Source organism: Oncorhynchus masou, chromosome 28 (genome assembly GCF_036934945.1).
Source record: "Oncorhynchus masou masou isolate Uvic2021 chromosome 28, UVic_Omas_1.1, whole genome shotgun sequence".
NCBI lineage: Eukaryota > Metazoa > Chordata > Actinopteri > Salmoniformes > Salmonidae > Oncorhynchus > Oncorhynchus masou.
Genome location: NC_088239.1, coordinates 56,061,131 through 56,081,829, shown reverse-complemented (window position 1 = coordinate 56,081,829; position 20,699 = coordinate 56,061,131). Strand labels below are relative to the sequence as shown.

Below are 20,699 nucleotides of genomic sequence, written 5' to 3'. Positions count from 1 at the left end.
CCTCGGCATGCAGTACACATCACAGACAAACTGAAATGATCCACCCACACAGACAGTGTGGTAAAGAAGGCGCAACAGCGCCTCTTCAACCTCAGGAGGCTTAAGAAATTTGGTTTGTCACCTAAAACCCTGACAAACTTTTACAGATGCACAATTGAGAGCATCCTGTCGGGCTGTATCATCGCCTTGTACGACAACTGCACCGCCCTCAACTCGCAAGGCTCTCCAGAGGGTGATGCAGTCTACACAATGCATCACCGGGGGCAAACTACAAACAGCTTCAAGGCCATCAGTCTGCTAAACAGCCATCACTAACTCAGAGAGGCTGCTGCCTACAAAGAGACTTTAAACAATGCCAATTTAATAATGTTTACAGATCTTACATTACTCATCTCATATGTATATACGGTATCTTATACCATCTATTGCATCTTGCCTATGCCACTCGGCCATTGCTCATCCAAATATTTATTTGTACATATTCATATTCCATCCCTTTAGATTTGTGTGTAGTAGGTAGCTGTTTGGGAATTGTTAGATTACTTCTTAGATATTACTGCATTGTCGTAACTAGAAGCACAAGCATTTCGCTACACTCGCATGAACATCTGCTAACCATGTGTATGTGACCAATACAATTTGATTTTATTTGAGACACCAAATTCATGATCAACTCATTCACAGTTGGCCAGGGGGCTAAGCTGGAGATGATGACTGGAGAGAAGAACAAGGTGAGTTGCTCAACCAGACACACCCACACTTACTTGTGGCCTCATGGGCGCACCTGCACATTGGCTAACTTGTACTTAAGCTGTAAATTACATAGATGGGGGATTCCAGTCCTGGAGGGCCAAAGTGTGCAGGCATTTGTTCCAGTTCAGCTTTTGCACCATATAAAATGTTTATCAGTTTCCTTAGAACTGGAGCAAAAGTCTACACATGTAGCGATCAATGAACAGTTGCTCTCCCTACTTTGAATGTGTTCTTTTTTTCCATGACCCATTCTATGAGTGGTGCTAAACCTACTTATAACAAGTCGTAGTGTGCTAACTTGCATGGTATGTCATGCACTAACTCCTCTACCCTTTCCCAGGCTAAGGTGAACCTGGTTGGGAACATGCTAAACGTCTCACTGAAGGGCATTGAGTCAGTCACGGAACATCATCGTTGTGAGTATTATGGTTGGGGACTAGAATGGGTTTGAATTGTCAACAAGGGGTGGAATTTTCCTCCTTCAAATGTAACTGGGCTGTAAAACCTCATCTGTGTGCACCCTTTATATTTCCAGACCATGACTCTTCGCCCCATCGTCTGCAAGAGGATAAGTAAGCGCATGTAGTGATCTCTCAACCCTTTTTGAATAAATTAAGAAAATGTATTGACTTCTATGGTTTGTCTATAAAGAGTTGATCCTTAGCTTTGATTGGTTGAGCTGCAATGTATAGCAAAACAGACTCCAGACTCTACCCAGTGTTCACTTTTATTGCATTTATCATTCAATATTTGACATGGTAATATGGCACATGGTGGGTATACTGATTTAATGTTTACTAGCTAAAAAAAGGTAAGACGTTCATAGGAACTTTGAGCCTTACAGCTGTAGTTGCGGGCCAGCCAATAAGTATTTTGGGGGGCAGATTTGGTGACCACTGCATTTCAATGGTATGAAAGTGGTGTGTACAGAAGCTCATTGCTTGTGGAAGAGGGCCTTGACGTTTTCCTCAACACTGACTGCCTCAGCCATCATGCCATGGGCTTGTTCTGCAGGGCAGCCTCTCTCATGCTGTGGTAGACGCACTCATTCTGCTTGAAAATCCTCTGCTCCATCTCGGTCTGCATACGCATTGACTAGGAAACAAGGGGTCAGGGGTCAAAAGGTAGACTGGTCTGGTATAATCTGGGAAATTAGTATTCAGTGAGGTGAAATTATAGATAGGTAAACAATAGAGCTTACACTTCACTATTCTACCTGACAATTATATCTCCCTTCCACACATTGTTATTGAATGTTCTGTAACATTATACCCTACTGAACTGGCCCCATGCTATCTTTTTCTAATGTCATAGGTTAATCAAACTATTGAGGCAGCCTGTAGTCTAGTGTACCTCCAAGTCCTTGGTGATGGAGTGGTTGGGTCCATGTGTGATCATGAGAATGGCGTAGGCCTTGCAGATCATGCCATGGCCCACCTCGATGAGCCCTGCGTGCCAGTGAATCACGCCAGCCCGCATGGTGGCCATGCCCAACTGGGCGTTATTGGGGTGGTACAACTTCCTGCACAGGAGAAGAGATAGAAGAGGGTTGGTGCAAAGGGAAGGGGAGGAAAAGAGAACATGTTTAAGATTAAGTAATTAGTGCACTAAATATACAAAAGTATGTGGACACCCCTTCAAATTAGTGGATTCGGCTATTTCAGCCACACCGTTGCTGACAGGTGTGTACAATCGAGCACACAGCTATGCAATCTCCATCGACAAACACTGGCAGTAGAATGGCCTTACTGAAGAGCTCAGTGACTTTCAACATGGTAGTGTCATAGGATGCCACCTTCCCAACAAGTTAGAACAAGTTAGTTTGTCAAATGTCTGCCCTGCTAGAGTTGCCCCGGTCAACTGTAAGTGCTGTTATTGTGAAGTGGAAACTTCTAGGAGCAACAACATCTCAGCTGCGAAGTGGTAGGCCACACAAGCTCACAGACCGGGACCGGTGAGGGCTGAAGTGTGTAAAAATCATCTGTCCTCAGTTGCAACACTCACTACCAAGTTACAAACTGACCCTGGAAGCAATGTCAGCACAAGAACTGTTCGTTGGGAGCCAGCAGCTGCACATAAGCCTAAAATCACCAATGCGCAATGCCAAGCACGGCTGGAGTGGTGTAAAGCTTGCCGCCATTGGACTCTGGAGCAGTGGAAACGCGTTCTCTAGGGTGATGAATCACGCTTCACCATTTAGCAGTCCGATGGACAAATCTGAGTTTGCGTATGCCAGGAGAATGCTAAGTGCCCAGATGCATAGTGCCAACGGTAAAGTTTGGTGCAGGAGGAATAATGGTCTGTGGCTGTTTTCCATGGTTTGGGCTAGGCCCCTTAGTTCCAGTGAAGGGAAATCTTAAAGCTACAGCATACAATGACATTCTAGACATTTCTGTGCTTCCAACTTTGTGGCAACAGTTTGGGGAAGGCCCTTTCCTGTTTCAGCATGACAATGCCCCCGTGCACAAAGTGAGGTCCATACAGAAATGGTTTGTCGAGATCGGTGTGGAAGAACTTGACTGGCCTGCACAGAGCCCTGACCTCACCCAATTGAACACCTTAGGGATGAATTGGAACACCAACTGCGAGTCAGGCCTAATCGCCCAACTTCAGTGTCCGACCTCACTAATGTTCTTGCGGCTGAATGGAAGCAAGTCCCCGCAGCAATGTTCCAACATTTAGTGGAAAGCCTTCCCAGAAGAGTAGAGGCTGTTATAGCAGCAAAGGGGAGACTAACTGCATATTAATACCCATTATTTTGGAATGAGATGTTCGACGACCATGTAGTGTATGTTGTTGTCCTATCTAGCTATCTTAAGATGAATACACTAACTGTAAGTCGCTCTGGATGAGAGCGTCTGCTAAATGACTGAAATGTAAACATAGAAATGGGATTTTAAAGCTGTAGACATGCAAATCTTCATATGGTCCATTAGATTAGTCTCCACCACTCTGTCCCCATTACAAACACTCACATGTATCCCTCCACCATCCTGCGTGAGTATTCTGCAGCCTCAGAGAAGAACTTTAGGTAGGACAGCACCTCGCTGGCTGCACTCAGCATACGCAGTTGGTACAGGTGTGTATCAGCCAACACAGGTTCCTGTTTGTCCAGACACTCACGACACAGCTTCACCACCTGTGCAGGGAAAGGGAGGGATGGAGGGGGAATTTAGCAGGTTTAACAAAAGAGGGAGAGTGAATTATATGGGACAGTGAAAGAGAGGTATTTACCAAACTCCAAAGCCATCCCTAAAGGTAAAGGAGGGGGTTGTTGTTGTTACCTCATGAAAGTCCCCTGCAGTACGAGCCGCCTCAACCTTGGCCAGGCACTTCAAACTTAACTCCTGTACCTCTTTCACAAGCTCATCAGAGGGCTGAGAGAGAGAATATAGTAAACACAGCAGCGTCAGTGTATTAACATTTGGGAGTATGCACATTGCACATTCCACCATCATTCACTCCTGATCATTGACAGTAAAGGAAAATGCACTACTGCAGACAACCACAAGAGAGTGACATATCCAACAACTCTGAAAACAGTGTTCCATTGAAGGAAATGTTGTATAATGTGTTCAGGTCCCAGTAGTCTCTTCTCACAGACACAGCAGCTGTGTGAGGAGACTAATGGTCCGGCAAAAAATGGACTTATACTTGTGTTACACACCTTGTGACTTAATCATAATTTGCTCCAAGTCAATTCCCATACATAGATACTGATATAACACATATCCAGGTCCATGGCATTAACCCATGTCTAAAGATATGGTCATGTGACAAGAGAGTTAGTCATATTATTTTGCGATGTCTCAGACAATCAATTGGAATTCAGCATCAGGTTACCATATCTCAGATGAAATCAGAAAAACTTAATTTCATATCAACTGCTACATGTATTTTGTTCTATCTATGATATCTGATATTTAGGGTTGGGATCTCATGTGAGGCACGAGTACAGTGAGAGTTGAGATCCATTAAGGGAGAGGGGAAGCATGGAACTTTATTGAACTGAAAAGTAATTAGGGTAATGTGTTGTTGGCCCCTGGGCCCTCAGAGGTATGATCAGGTGTTCATTTGTGCATTTGACTACATGCTTCTGGTGCATCAGCTGTGAGATGCCCATCTGTGTGATAGGGTTATGTGCCCAACGTGAGTCTGGGTACGGCATGGGGCCAAGGACCCAGGACCCCACTGTTTGGAATGTAATGAATTGACCCCAACTCTGCCCTCAACGTGTCACTACTTCTCCCACCTTGTTGCCTTCGGTCTCCTTGGCAGCCATCATTAGGTCATCTTTGAGGTTCTTGCTGCAGCTTTTGCAGGTGCAGTCAAAGTAGTACTGGTGCTTCAGGGCTCTCTGGCGGTCCGTTGACACGTTCAGGAAGTCCACGTAGCCCACCGTCAGCTCCTCATTCTCAGCAATCTTACCAAGCGCACGCAGCTCAACCCTGAGGGAGCAGGGCGGCATGGTTAGCCTAGTGCCAGAGTAACAGCTGCTCTAGGATCAGCTTGTGAGGTCTGCATGTCACATGCTGAAAGAACAGGCCCTGGAGCATAAGGGATAAGGGAGTGATGTAGTGTGATGTGATGGTTGTAACCATAAGGGAAGGTAAAGGGGGTAGTGTAGTGTGAGGGTAGTAACCATAAGGGATGGTAAAGGGGGTAGTGTAGTGTGATGGTAGTAACCATAAGGGATGGTAAAGGGGGTAGTGTAGTGTGAGGGTAGTAACCATAAGGGAGGGTAAAGGGGGTAGTGTAGTGTGAGGGTAGTAACCATAAAGGATGGTAAAGGGGGTAGTGTAGTGTAGCCCCTTGTCGGTCTCTGGACCTTTACAGCTTTCCCTGTTTTTTTATTTATTTAACTAGGCAAGTTAGTTAAGAACAAATTCTTATTTACAATGAAGGCCTACCCTGGCCAAACCCGTAGCGCACTGGGCCAATTGTGAAACACTTGATGGGACTCCCAATCACAGCCAGATGTGATACAGCCTGGATTTGAACCATGCACTAAGAAGCAGTGCCTTAGACCGCTGCACTACTAGGACAGGTCTGGAAGTTCAAGCCCTGCTATGAATGTTCTCTCTCAATTGCTACAATAGCGAAAGGCCAGGAAAGTTATTGCAGTGACATAGTTGGCTAGGGAGCTGACAGCATTTTTGTATTTTTTTGGGAGGTAGGAAACCTTCATTGACCAGTCAGCAAACATAAACATCACTGATTGGATAATCCTTGCAGCTCGTGGTTCAGAGGAAGTTATATTGATCGTTCAGAGCTCAACATCTTGGACTGTTGGCTCCTGATGAATAATAAATATGCTTTGGAGGAACATCCATAGCCCAGCTGCAAGCTCAGTGTGGGGGTTTTCATTTCACTCAACTTGAAACAACATTCTAACAAAGCAGTTTTGTGATTTTGCACTGACAGACAACCAAAAACAGCCATCATCACCAACACAGTGCAGGCAGTCTAGAAGTCTAAAAATACATTCACGTTATGATGTGATGTTTGAAGTAATCTTATCAGGTAGGTGACTGAAAACTGAGCAAAATCTAACAATAGACACACTTCACACAACAAAGCCTCAAGCAGAATAGCAACTCAGTCCTACTGAGAGCTAAGCTATAGTCGGACAGACACAATTTGTTTCGTAATATTCTGTTTTCCCCTCAGTTATTAACTTTAGGGGTTAGATTTGATAATCATTTTATGATAATGATTAATTTGATCATGCTTAATGAGGAAACGGTCCTGTGGTAAAGAAGGAAACATAGGGAAATATAGGGGAAATCACACTATTCAATGTCATGGTCAAGATTAGAATGCCTGACTGTCATTTGGTCCTGTTGTTCTGTTGACTTCCTCGCTAACGTCCAGTGATTGAGGGTTAATAACATGTGTTAATGAGATCTTTGAGGATCGGATGCTCAAGGTTCAAAGGTTAGATGTTAGTTTGAAGCAGGCAGAAAGACCCACCTTCTCTTAGAGTGGAAGGTTGCATTCAGAGCTGACTGACTGGAAGAGATGGCAGTCAAAGAGTTTACAAATCATGTACAAAAGTTTTGTCTCTCCCTCTCCCTCTCTTGGGGGATACATACTTGCCATGGTTGAGGATGACAGCACAGTTGGGCCAGCAGTCATGGTTGACCAGACACAGGTTAGGGAACAGACCTACTCCCACTGCCTGCTGACCCCTCTGGTCACTCAGAGTAAAACCATTACAGTTGATCTACAGATGGATGGAGAAAGGGGGGATGGAGAGAAAAAAAAGAAAGAGGGGAGAGAGAGATGGAATGAGAATGACAGTGGAAGAAGACAGAGAGAGATGAATAAAGAGATGAATGGTTAAGGACACTACCTCACAGTCTATAGAGAGTAAAATAACACATACTATAGTCAAAATAGATCAACTAGTGGTCTTGTACGTACTGTGCCAAGACCACTAAATGGTAAGATGGATGGTAAGATGACTAACTCATTGATACGTACTATGCCAAAGATGTGTGAGATGTACTCCACGCCATGCCTGGTGTTGGGACAGTAGTCCAGGAAGTTGTGCACGTCGATCTTGAGCTCTTTGAGGTTGTCGGCAGGCATGTCGGCCACGTGGTCCTCCAGCTGGTCCACTGAGGTCAGCTGGCTGTCCGACACAATGCCTGTGTCCTTCTGTATGCGCCACAGCACACGGGCAGCAAGACTGGAGAGGGACAGGGAGAGTTAGCATTATAGTTTTATATGAGTGGCTGACATAGCCTGGTTTCTTTTTTATGCAACTTAGCAAGGCATTGGCAACCACTCACCTTCCCCTGTCCATCCATCCTCTTCCTACTCCCCTCTCTCTCCTTCCTCCACCACCTCTCTCTGCTAACTCTCTCTCCTTCTCCTCTATTTTTCTCCCTCCTCCACTCTCTCTCCTCCCTCCTTCTTACCGGACATTCTCATTGGGGGCCTTTCCGTTCTTCTTGATGGCACCACACTCCTGCTTGTGCTCGTCCCAGCATGCAGTCTGACAGGTGCGGTCACAGTAATGGGCAAACTTACACTGGGCACATCGGTGGAGGTTGGCCTGGCGACGGAAGCAGCTATGACACACCTGCTGAGACAGACTGGGAAAAGTGGGGAGGTCAAGGGTTAGAGGTCATGATTTCTTATGGGGTTCAGGGGTTTACCAGCCCCCTGAAACAATTGAAAATCAAATCCTGCTGCGCTCTCATCCTCCCTTCTGTCCTTGGTAACTATCAGATTTAGTGGAAACCTGTTACCATAAAACCTAATGGCAGGCCCACACACATGGTCCCTAGAGAAATCAGTCCGAACTACTATATAGGCCCTGTGGGAAATGAAGTTCCAAACTGTCCTGGGAACATAGCTTATACACGGAGTATACAAAACATAAAGAACATGCTCTTTCCATGACAGACTGACCAGGTGAATCCAGGTGAAAGATATGAGCCCTTATTGATGTCACTTTTTAAAACAACTTCCATCAGTGTAGATGAAGGGGAGGAGGCAGGTTAAAGGAGGATCTTTAAGCCTTGAGACAATTGAGACATGGATTGTGTTGGATTGTGTACATGTGCCATTCAGAGGATGAATGGGCAAGACAAAAGATTGAAGTGCCTTTGAATGGTTTGTGTCAAGAACTGCAACGCCGCAGGGTTTTTCACGCTCAACAATTTCCTGTGTGTATCAAGAATGGTCCACCATCCAAAGGATATCCAGCCAACTTAACACAACTGTGGGAAGCATTGGAGTCAACATGGGCCAGCATCCCTGTGGAACGCTTTCGACACTTTGTAGAGTCCATTCCCCAACGTATTGAGGCTGTTATGAGGGCAAAATGGTGGGGTGCAACTCAATATTAGGAAGTTGTTCCTAATGTTTAGTATAATTAGTGTATATGGGGTAGAGAATAACAACGCAAAGCAATGACCAGTGGATGACATCATGGACTGATAATGGAGTGGATTTATTTCACTAGCAATTTTCACTCTGGTGGGTCTTAAAACGAGTGACTGCGCCTATTTGAAGCTGGGGGTGATTAGATGGCCATGGTAGTGTAAGAAGCCAGCCGGTTGGAGAAGACATTAAATAGATTTAAAAAAACAGGGATATGTTGGTGTGCTGGAGAGTGTAGGTTTAGGGATGAATGATAATACGCTCTCACAGCAAACTGAGTGGTGAGCCATTTCTGTACCTTATCAGTGAAGAGAAAGACCTGTTCTGTGTCAGCATTTAAATCTCTCAGTCCCTTAACTACTTACCTCATATTTCCTCTCTCCTTTTTTCTATATGTCTTTCCTGGCTATCCTCTTCCCTTGCCCTTTTTTCAGTGCATCGCCCTTTTCCCTCGCCCTTTTTCATACAGACCCAATAAATATTGCCTCGTATTCAGACTCCTTGACTTTTCCCACATTTTGTTACATTACATCTTATTCTCAGATGGATTAAATAAATAAAAAAATCCTCATCAAGCTACACAATACCCCATGACAAAGAGAAAACGGGTTTTTAATTTGTTTTGCAAATGTATACATTTGAACAAAAACCAAGCCATGAGGTCGAAGGGATTGTCCGTAAAGCTCCAAGACAGGATTGTGTCAGGGCACAGATCTGGAGAAGGGTACTGAAGGGTAGAAGGGTAATGCAGGAATGGCTTCAGGACAAGTCCCTGAATGTCCTTGAGTGTCCCAGCCAGATCCCGGACTTGAACCCAATCGAACATCTCTGGAGAGACCTGAAAATAGCTGTGCAGCGATGCTCCCCATCCAACCTGACAGAGCTTGAGAGGATCTGCAGAGAAGAATGGGAGAAACTCCCCAAATACAGGTGTGGCAAGCTTGTAGCGTCATACCCAAGAAGACTTGAGGCTGTAATTGATGCCAAAGGTGCTTCCACAAAGTACTGAGTAAAGGGTCTGAATACTTATGTAAATGTGATCTATTTTAATATATTTGCAAAAAGAATGATAAACCTGTTTTTGCTTTGTCATTATGGGGTATTGTGTGTTGATTGATGGGGGGAAAAAACAATGTAATCAATTTTAGAATACGGCTGTAAAGTAACAAAATGTGGAAAAAGTGAAGGGGTCTGAATACTTTCCGAATGCACTGTATTTATGTAATGGGCTATACTGAGATGACTTTACAGAAATATGATGGTATTCCCCACACACCTTCCAAACTTCTCTCTCTCTCTAAAACTCTGTTTGCACTTCATCTGAGAATGTTTCCACTGTCATTCCGTGTACTTGTTGAGCTCCACCACTATATCTGTTCTGGTTTACTATAAGTAGGGGAGAGTTGGTAAATTGAGCCATTTTTTACAATCAGCATCATTCCGTAAAAGGAAATCTAATTTTCTTTATAGCAAAGATATCTGCATATATTTCAGAATGTTGTGTATACCTGGAAATAATCAGAATTCATGTAAACATTACAGTTTTGAAAACATAACTTGTCCAAAAAAGTGGTCATTTGACACGACCCTCCCCCGGGTTAAACCGTGTACAAATGTCTGTACTGAATGAAATATTACCACTACCTTTTTAAAACCATGTCTATCTTTATTTCCCAAACACAAATCAAAACAATCACAATCACTTTTTTGTCTGTTAATAAGTTTAAGCGTCTTTTAACAGGCTTCAAACCTAACAAACACTTTGTACATTATTTTTACACTTTTAACATAGGCCAGCACTGTTGTTACCTCACATCTCAGTGATGATGCCTTGCATCACGTCTAGGAAGAAAATTGCGTCTTTTAACAGGCTTTAAACCTAACAAACACTTTGTACATTATTTTTACACTTTTAACATAGGCCAGCACTGTTGTTACCTCACATCTCAGTGATGATGCCTTGCATCACGTCTAGGAAGAAAACACTTAGATTTGCTCAACTTGCCATTGGCTCAACTATTGGCTCAACTTACCCCATGGTCATTGGCTCAACTTACACCAAGGCAAATATTTTGACTATATTAGCCCACAGAGCTACAAGGATACACTTTCATGCTATGTTTAGGAACTCATATTCAAGCTTATAGAGACCCCAACTGATGTACAGTATATACTATAGTTTTCACAGTACCTTTTTTGCGGACTTTACTATAGTATTCATGGTTGTGTTTTTGCGCTGGGTTTTTGGGCAAAAACACTAGAATACTGTAGTATTCTGTAATACTGTACTGTAGAAGACTGAATACTGTAGTATTTACTGCAGTGTATTTGTGGACATGAATGTAGTGTTTACTGTACTGTTTTTGCAGACATTACGGTAGTATATGTAGTATTTACTATAGTGCTTTTGTTGAATTGTCTTTTGTTTTATTATATTTTTAATAATCTTGAAAAAAAACATTTTGGGGGTTTTCTCCTTGAGGAAAATTACTGGACAAACACAAAAAAGCAAATTGTCCATAACTGTCACGACTTCCCCTGAAGTCGGTCTCTCTCTGTGTTCGGGCGGCGTTCATTGGTAGACGTCACCGGCCTTCTAGCCATCGCCGATCCACTTTTTATTTTCCATTTGTTTTGTCTTTGTCTTATACACCTGGTTTCAATTCCCCAATTACTTGTTCATTATTTAACCCTCTGTTCCCCCATGTTTGTTTGTGAGTGATTGTTTTTATGTAATACGATCCGTTTATGTGGGCTCGCTTATTTTGTATTGTATTTGTCTATTTTTGAGTAAAATATGTTTATTTACTCATATCGGCTGTCCTGCGCCTGACCCTTCTACACCAGCTACACACAGACTACATTACAATAACCTGTATGTACTGTAGGTAGGACAGTGGTCTGACCGGTTAGGTTGACCTTCTGTCTGATGAAGGTCAAGTTTGGCAAGGTACAAGAGGGAGGGGATGGGGGAGTTCTCTTTTTTTCTCAACTTGATGAATACACATTTTTATGGATTTTAATAAGTAAAGAAGTAATGTAAAAAATACAAGAGGATACGAAGCTGGTTTAGGGTAAAGGTTGGGAATAGGATACAAACCCGGTTTAGGGGACTTGAGTTGGAGGAAAGAGGAAATAACTTTATGAAAAACTTTACATAGGGGATGGAAACTTCTTCTTCAAGATACTGGGAGGGGAGTTTTGTGATTTTTGAGTAGTGGGATGAATGGTTGTGCTTATTGTTGATTTTTTCTTTTGGAAAAGTTTTATCGCATTTCCTTGAAAACAGCTCATATATATTTTTGTACATCATTTTTTTACACGTAAAAATGGCATAAAAGCATAAAAACAGCATTTGGATATTACATGTAAATTTGTTAAAAAGTACATGTTGTTAAAACCAATAAAAACAAGCCATAATTAAAAGTACTTTTCTATGTAAAACATCCAATTCTGTAAAAGCCATTTAAAATGTGTACAAATGATTTGACAAAAGTAAAACATTTTTAAGACATGGAAAATATGTAAGAAGTCACTTAAAAAGCTGTCTTCGGTCCTTTGTACAGGAGCGGGGTGAGTCGTTATCAAACTCGCCTCCTACCGATCTTCCTATGTCGTTTTTGTTTCCATTGAATTAATTAGGTATGGAGAATATTTTATTTAACAATATATGGTCTCTACTTGGCATGAAGGTTTTTCAGTCATGGGTGGCACACATTGAGATATGGGGGAGGGGAATGAAAGGGACATATGCTAATTTAATATTAGCATATCAATACAGTATGTAGTATATATTATTCTACAGTATACTACAGCATTCTATAGTATGCACTACATGATCAAGGGATACTACAGTGTGTAGTATAATATTTGGCAGCATACTACAAAATTACTGTATATATTAAGCACTATCGAGGGATATTAGCACTATCTGTCAGGATTTGGCCAGGGTTGTTCCGGGTTTTGGTCACTAGATGCCCCCATTGTGCTTTTTGACCTTATGTTTTTTCCCTTGTTCCCCATTATTATTTGCACCTGTACCTCGTTTCCCCTGATTGTATTTAAACCCTTAGTTTCCCTCAGTTCTGTGCTCTGTGTTTGTATGTTAGCACCCAGCCCTAGTGTTCTGTGGTTTCCTGTCGATTCTGGTGGATGCTCTTGTGGAATTCTGTTTTTTTTTTTGAGTGTCTCTTGAGGCTTTTTTGTGCTATTCCTACCACCTTTTGGATTTGCCATTTTTGTATTTAAGGACTTCTCCTTTTCACTTTATTAAATACACCGTCTTAAGTACTGCTGTGTCTGCCTCATCTTCTGGGTTCTGCTGACTATTCGTGGCTCAGTTGGTTAAGTGACTGTTTCTCACTCCGGAGACCCAGGTTCGTAACCGGGTCCTGACACTATCGAGGGATACTACAGTGTATAGTATAATATTCTACAGTATACTACAAAATGATATAGTAAGTGCTACACGATCGAGGGATATTACGGTGTTGTAGTATAATATTCTACAATATTCTACAACATTCTATAGTAAGCACTACACAGTATTGAGGGATACTACAGAGTGTAATATAGTATTCTACAGTGTACTACAGTTTACTACAGAACACCAGAGGTGTGGACTCAAGTCACATGACTTAGACTCGAGTCACAAATATGATGACTTGCAACTCGACTTTGACTTTAACACCAATGACTTGTGACTTGACTTGGACTTGAGCCTTATGACTCGACCTGACTTGATAACCTCCCCAAGCCCAAATATTAAAAGTTATGCTATTATAAAAAGTGTGCAGAGCATCAACTCTTCATTTAACGGATTACAGTTTGAATCGGACAGCAGCCAATCAAATTGTGCAAGCCGAAAAAAAGATGTGATTGACAGTGCAGAGGAACGTCGGGGGGTGAATTCAGATGGAGCCCTTGGAAAGATGATTCCCAACATTTTTATTTTCGGATATAAAGACGACATATCAATAAAAAACAGATTGCAACTTGCAAAACATGCGTGGAAAAAATTACAGACGGAGGCGCAACAATTTCCAACTTTGTTCGACATTTGAAGCTGCACAAAGAAGGGTAAGTTGTGGCTAATATAGCTGACAGCTATATATTTTATTACTTTACTAGTGTAGGCTAACATAACGTTAAATCAATGAGCCTCCACATAGTCAGTCAGTGTGGGAACTTGATCATTGCACCCAAGATTGAGCTACAACTGGCTAGGCAGTTGGTAGCCTAAATCCTGCCTGATGTTACTGCTGTTCCTAAAACCATTGACATACGTTAGCCTACCGTAACCACAGAGAGAGAGAGAGGGAGAGAGAGAGAGGGAGAAAGAGAGAGAGAGAGAGAGAGAGAGAGTGTGTGTGTGTTAAGGTTGGGCAATTGTGTACAAGCCGACATCGCCCGATTGCGCCCCATAGCAATCCTCGATAGTCGATCACTATTGGGGGGATGTGTCTTTCTCATGGCTACCCATGTATTTCCATGGAAATATAACATTTATTTGGAAAGTAATAAATATATAGATATTTTTAAAAGCATTCATGATTTGCGTAAATGTAATATACTAACTTAATCTTGTTAAAAATATGAAATGGTATTACATTTGGTGAAGAGCACATTATGACTTGTTTAGGACTCAAAACTCAAAGTTTAGGACTTGAGACTTCACTTGATACTTGACGGTCTTGACTTGAGACTTGACTCGGACTTGCCTGTCTTGACTTGGGACTTAACTTGGGACTTGAGTGCTAAGACTTAAGACGTACCTGTGACTTATAAAACAATGACTTGGTCCCACCTCTGCAGAATACTATAGAATTCTATAGTAAGTACTATTGTATTCTATAGTAAACTGTAGTATTTTTTTATGTGAGCTTATTATAAAGTAATATCCAAACTGAACAAATAAGGACATTATTTACTTTACCCTTGACACTTGAACATGAAGCAAACATCTCAACCATTTCAACAATGAGGAAAACAACAAAACATTACCCTAAAACAATGTTTAATCATGTTTGTGTGATTGCGCTTGTATGCTTGTATATATGTGTTTATGACAGGCAGAGGCAAACCTTGCTACAGTATGTTTCATAGTTTTCAATTTAAACGAGCCCCAGCTGACCAGGGGGTCCCCACTGACTGATTGTTAACAACTTTATGCAGCCTATATATTGAATACATTCCTGAAATGAAAAAAGCTTTTGAAATAAATATATTCAGTTGTGGGATAAACATAATCATAGCAAGTAATGTCTGTGGAAAGGTAGGGGAGGCCCCCAAATCACTAAATACACCCCGGTGGACAGGCACCCGACTGGTCCCAGCTATCATTCCCCTGATGTGCCAATAAACAGGTACCTGAGATCCCATTTCTATAATAGACAATCACGCAATACACATGAGGCCAGACTTTCTAAGCATTTTTCATCTAGCAGCATTCAAACTTGCTTTCTTGACATGCATGTTGTACACAACTTCCTCAATCTCTGAACTTTGCCTTAAGGTGAAGGCGGGTGAGTACAGTATGGTTTTGTATATAAAAATAGAACGACGAAGTGGACTACAACACAATCTTTTTCTAGGTGTGCAAAGATTGTGCAAAAAGCTTCAGCGTAGGAATAAAAACATATGTAAGTGACATGGCTATGCCAAAAACACAATACTAAACAGCCATAAAATAACTGCCACACCTTGAAGACAGGCTTGTGTGTGTAAACAGTTTATCCTATGAGTGTCTGGGAGTGTGTCTAAAAGGAAATGGAACTATTAATGCCTGCAATGATTGTTGGCATGCTGTAAAGCTTTAACAAATCTTCTGTAAGCAGATAGCTGACAGGGGACAAGACACACACACACAGCCCCTGCACTATTCTTCTTCTCTAGTTTTGGAAAGCTCACACACACCCCTCTTTCCAAAGAGCGTGATCCTTTCATTGAATACCTGCTATGTCTGCTGTCATCCCGACGCTAGCGCTTATATGGTTCCACACTGGCCAGCAGTAAGCAGGCATATCTGTGACCAGCATTCCAGCGGATAATGAGACTAAGACCCCTCAATGCACACACACACTCAAACACATACTCATACACATTTAGAAACAGAGTACAGTGCACAGAACTGAAAGTGTGGTCTTATTCATGGGCCATCCACCTGTGCAGTAGATGGAGAGATTGATACACTGTATTGTAATATGTGTTTGTGTGTGTGTCGCTTATCTACACTAGATAAAGTACATTCCAATCTATACTGAACAAAAATATAAACACAACACATAACAATTTTAAAGATTTTTCTGAGTTACAGTTCATATAAGGAGATCAGTCAAATTAAATTCATTAATTAGGCCCTAATCTATGGACTTCACATGACTGGGCAGGGGTGCAGCCATGGGTGGGCCTGGGAGGGCATAGCCCCTCCCACTTGGCAGCCAGGCCTAGCCAATCAGAAGGAGCTTTTCCCCACAAAATGGCTTTATTACAGACAGAAATAATCCTCAGCGTGACACAGTTCCGAAGGCTCAAAACAGCAATGAACCTACATAATTAATTGGCTGTTAATGGCAATTATCAATGACAATAATCAATTACATTATTTAATGGGCCTAGAAAGTGTCTAAAGTTTAGATGTTACAATTATAATAAAAATTGTATATTTTTGCTAAGGTGTTGTCTGGTCTGTTGCATTGCTCAGAACTGTTGACCCAACTCAATAGGTGGCCTGTCACAAACCGTTGCATCTTATGTTCTGGTTGAGGTGTTCCTCTCATTAAAAAGTAACTGGGGTTGTCGGTTGTTGTGCCATTTTAGCTAATTCTAGTCGGCAGGTGTTACTACAATATACTACAGTCTTGTCTGCAAAAACACTACAGTAAATACTACAGTAAAGTCAGCAAAAACACGACAGTGAATACTATAGCATACTACAGTCATGTCCTCAAAAACACTGCAGTATATTACAGTCATATCCGCAAAACACTATAGTGAATGCTACAGTAAAGTCTGCAAAAACCATACAGTGAATACTATAGCATACTACAGTCATGTCCGCAAAAACCCTACAGTAAATACTGCAGTATACTACAGTCAAGTCTACAAAACACTATAGTGATTACTATAGTATACTACAGTCATATCCGCAAAAGTACTACAGTAAATACTGCAGTATACTACAGTCAAGTCTGCAAAACACTATATTGAATACTACAGTACAGTCTGCAAAAACACTACAGTGAATACTATAATATACTACTGTCATGTCAGCAAAAACACTACAGTAGATACTGCAGTATACTAAAGTCAAATCTGCAAAACACTATATTCAATACTAAGGTAAAGTCTACAAAAACACTACAGTGATTACTATAGAACGTTATGTCCACAAAATTGTTAGAGGGAGGAACCTCAGAGGCAATGATCTCCCCAAGGACAGCACGTTCAAATCAAAACTGTCACGCTTGCTCCCGCTCCCCCTTCCTGGCTCTGGAGTGTGCCAGGCAGCCCATCATTACGCACACCTGTCACCATCGTTGCGCGCACCAGTGCACCTTTGGACTCACCTGGACTCCATTATTTTGTTTATTGCCCCTCCTATATCTGTCTGTTCCTCGTCTTGATCCCCGTGTCTGCATTAATGACGTTTTGTTTCCCCTGTCCAGACGCTGTCCGTGTTCTGTTTCATGTCTGGTATTTCTTAAATGTTTACCCCATGTACTTGCTTTTCGTCTCCCAGCGTCTGTCCTTACGTAATGCAGAAACCAATTTTTGAAGCATCAGGGAGTTTTATGTTTTTGTTGGTGACGTCGGATCCAGGTGCTGCTGCCGATGGAACCGGGGATGCCTCAGCTGGCTCGTCGGGCATCCACGCCTTAGCTGGCTCATCAGGCTCCCATCCCACGTCATGCCTCAGCTGGCTCGTCAGGCACCCACGCCTCAGCGGGATTGTCGGGCTTTCACGCCTGAGCCAGCTCGTTGGGCTGCCACGTCTCAGCAGACTCGTCGGGCTCCCACGCTTCAGCCGGCTCGTCAGGCTTCCATGCCTCAGCCGGCTTATCCGACTCCCATGTCACTGCCGCCCAGGTGGGACACTGGGTGGCACCCCCAAGAGCGGGGGTTACAGCTTCCCCTCCCTGGCTCTCAAGGGCACCAGGCTACCCATCCTTACCAACACCTGTCACCATCGTTACGTGCACCAGCGCATCTTTGGACTCAAATGGACTCCATTATTTTGTATAGTGCCCCTCCTATATCTGTCTGTTCCTCGGTTTGATCCCCGTGTCTGCATTAATGTTGTTTTGTTCCACTTTTCCATATGCTGTCCTTGTTTTGTTTCATGTCTGTTATTTATTAAATATTCCCTCCTTGTACTTGCTTTTCGTCTCCCAGCGTCTGTCCTCACAAAAACAGCATCGACAAAGCTAGCTAGCGGTGCAATCGATCAAAAAATTCTAAAGTAAGCACTACGTGATCAAGGGATACTACAGTGTGTAGTATAGTATTCTACACAGTATACTACAACATCACATAGTAAGCACTACACAATCAAGGGGGATACTTCAGCGTGTAGTATAGTATTCTACAGTATATGACAAAATATTATAGTAAGCACGATATGATTGAAGGATACACTACAGTGTGTAGTATAGTATTATACAGTATACAACAAAAGTCTATAGTATGCATTACACGATTGAGGGACACAACAGTTTTGAGTATAGGATTCTACAGTATACTACAGTTTACTACATAATTCTATAGAATTCTATAGTAAGTACTATAGTATTCAAGAGTAAACTGATGTATTTTTATGTGGGGACTTTCTATAGTTAAGAAATATCTGCACTATACATTGTCATTTGTAATAATAGCCTCACCTTTGTTTTCCTATTTGAGAGGGACAGAGTGACTCCCCTTGTGAAAATAATAATGGTAGCAAAGGACATAGTATGACATCATTCTACTGTATATGAGTGGCACATCACTGAAAGTGTGACAACATGAGTATCTGAAAGACAAACCCAACCCATTTATAAAGCACTCAAACAACAAGATGTTGAATTTTAGACAAACTTCACTGACATTTCTTTCAAGAATCTGTAAGATTGTAATATTAAAGAGATATTACATTGATTATGTTTATGTTGATACATAAACAGCAGGTATCATTTTCTACCCAGCACCTGCAATCTGGACTCAGCGGTAGACATAACGTCATAGTAAATGTAAATCTGTCTCCCTCCATTTAGTATAATATGTTGTTTCGAAATGACATGCGTTAATTTGTGGATGTCCATCATCCATTTCGTATGATACTGTATGTTACGAAGTACAATTCGTATGACACGTTACGAATTCCAATTTGATGTGGCTAACGTTAGCTAGGTGGCTAACTCTAACGTTAGCTCGGCTGGGGGTTATGGTTAAGTGTTAAGGTTAAGGTTAAGATTAGAAGTTAGGTTAAAGGGTTAAGGTTGGGGGAAGGGTTAGCTGACAAATAGTTGTGCAGTAGCTAAAAAGTAGTAATTAGTTACAAAGTTGCTAATTAGCTAAAATGCTAAATTTGTCCATGTTGAGATTCAAACACTGAACTTTTGGGTTTGGACATGTTTGCTTTATATTCCTGCCCATCCACCCGACCAAACACTCTCCTTTTGTTTTTGCCTTAAATAACCTTTTGTCTTATACATTGAGTATACCAAACATTAGGAACACCTTCCTAATATTGAGTTGTGCCCCCCTTTTGCCATTAGAACAGCCGAAATTGGTTGGGAATGGACTCTACAAGGTGTCGAAAGGGTTCCACAGGGATGCTGGCCCATGTTGACTCCAATGCTTCCCACAGTTGTGTCAAGTTGGCTGGATATCCTTTGAATGGTGGGCCATTCTTGATATACATGGGAAACTGTTGAATGTGAAAAACCCAGCAACCCGGTTGCAGTTCTTGACACAAACCAATGCGCCTGTCATCTACTACCATACCCCGTTCAAAGGCACTTACATTGTTGGTCTTGCCCATTCACCTTCTGAATGGCACACATACACAATCCATGTCTCAATTGTAACAAGTGACAACAATACGGGATCATATAATTCACCTGGATTCACCTGGTTAGTCTAGGTCATGGAACGAGCATGTGTTCTTAATGTTTTATATACTCAGTGTATAACCATACGAAACATCCCGGATTTACGTATACTATGTTACGCCTAGTCTATGAGACTAGGCTGGCACCTGAGGAGTAATTGATATGCTCACTCCACTGTGAAATACCAATACTATACATGGCCTTTTGGCCACCACGATACAAACCATGAACCAGGCCCTACCCATCAAAGACATAGCAGAATGTAAGTATTTTTTTAAATAAATAGAACCACAATATCAAATTGTTAAGGATATGCATTGATACAGGAACCATTTTTTTTTAAATGTTTAATTTGACCTTTATTTTACTAGGCAAGTCAGTTAAGAATAAATTCTTATTTTCAATGACAGCCTTGGAACAGATTTGTACCTTGTCAGCTCAGGGATTCGAACTTGCAAACTTTCGGTTACTAGTCCAACGCTCTAACCACTAGGCTACCCTGCCGCCCCAGTATCCTTTTTGCATTCAATTTGTCTTTCTTACTTAGAAATAATTGATGTATGTGTGCATGCCACTGAGAAATTTTGTCATTATGACCAAAATCTCCATGCATTGGTCCCTACCTGTCGAAGACCACTGCAGCGAAGCTGGGCTCAGCGAGTACCACCTCCCCAGCACAGAGGTCCTTGGTGGTCCTGAGGCCTCTGCCCTTTACCCCAGTATCAAACACCTCCACATTGTCCATATCCAGCGTCATTACCAAGTGGATAGAAGACTGGAACACCTCGCAGACAGAGGTAAAAAGAGTGGGAGAGGAAGAAAGTGCTGGCTGAAGTACATTCACCGACTCTCACAGTCTCCAAAAACTTTTAGCACCTGCCCCTATCCTCAGCCAGACCCCGCCCTCCATAAATAGACTGGCCTTCCTGGGACTGTGGGACTGTACCATGACGGGGC

The 20,699-nt window shown here is 42.1% G+C and overlaps 1 protein-coding gene across 1 annotated transcript; it reads right to left on the bottom strand.

Annotated features, from left to right (window-relative positions):
• Nucleotides 1-1,478: 1,478 nt before the first annotated feature.
• LOC135517940 (histone-lysine N-methyltransferase Smyd1-like) lies at nt 1,479-20,620 on the bottom strand. The gene is made up of 10 exons (XM_064942676.1): nt 20,366-20,620; nt 7,680-7,856; nt 7,240-7,447; nt 6,849-6,979; nt 6,727-6,765; nt 5,006-5,201; nt 4,038-4,130; nt 3,729-3,892; nt 2,107-2,275; nt 1,479-1,848 (listed from the first exon to the last, which is right to left on the bottom strand). The coding sequence occupies exons 1-10, from the start codon at nt 20,497-20,499 to the stop codon at nt 1,744-1,746; spliced, it is 1,416 nt and encodes a 471-aa protein (XP_064798748.1). The 5' UTR covers nt 20,500-20,620; the 3' UTR covers nt 1,479-1,743.
• Between the last annotated feature and the right edge of the window lie 79 nt (nt 20,621-20,699).

What these genes read in the sequence shown, in the direction of transcription:
- LOC135517940 (XM_064942676.1), bottom strand. Translation starts at nt 20,499, where the DNA reads ATGACGCTGGATATGGACAATGTGGAGGTGTTTGATACTGGGGTAAAG. An exon ending in CTGCAGGGGACTTTCATGAG is followed by an intron (nt 3,893 to 4,037) that starts GTAACAACAACA and finishes TTCCCTGCACAG; the next exon opens with GTGGTGAAGCTGTGTCGTGA. An exon ending in AGGATGGTGGAGGGATACAT is followed by an intron (nt 2,276 to 3,728) that starts GTGAGTGTTTGT and finishes TCTCCTGTGCAG; the next exon opens with GAAGTTGTACCACCCCAATA.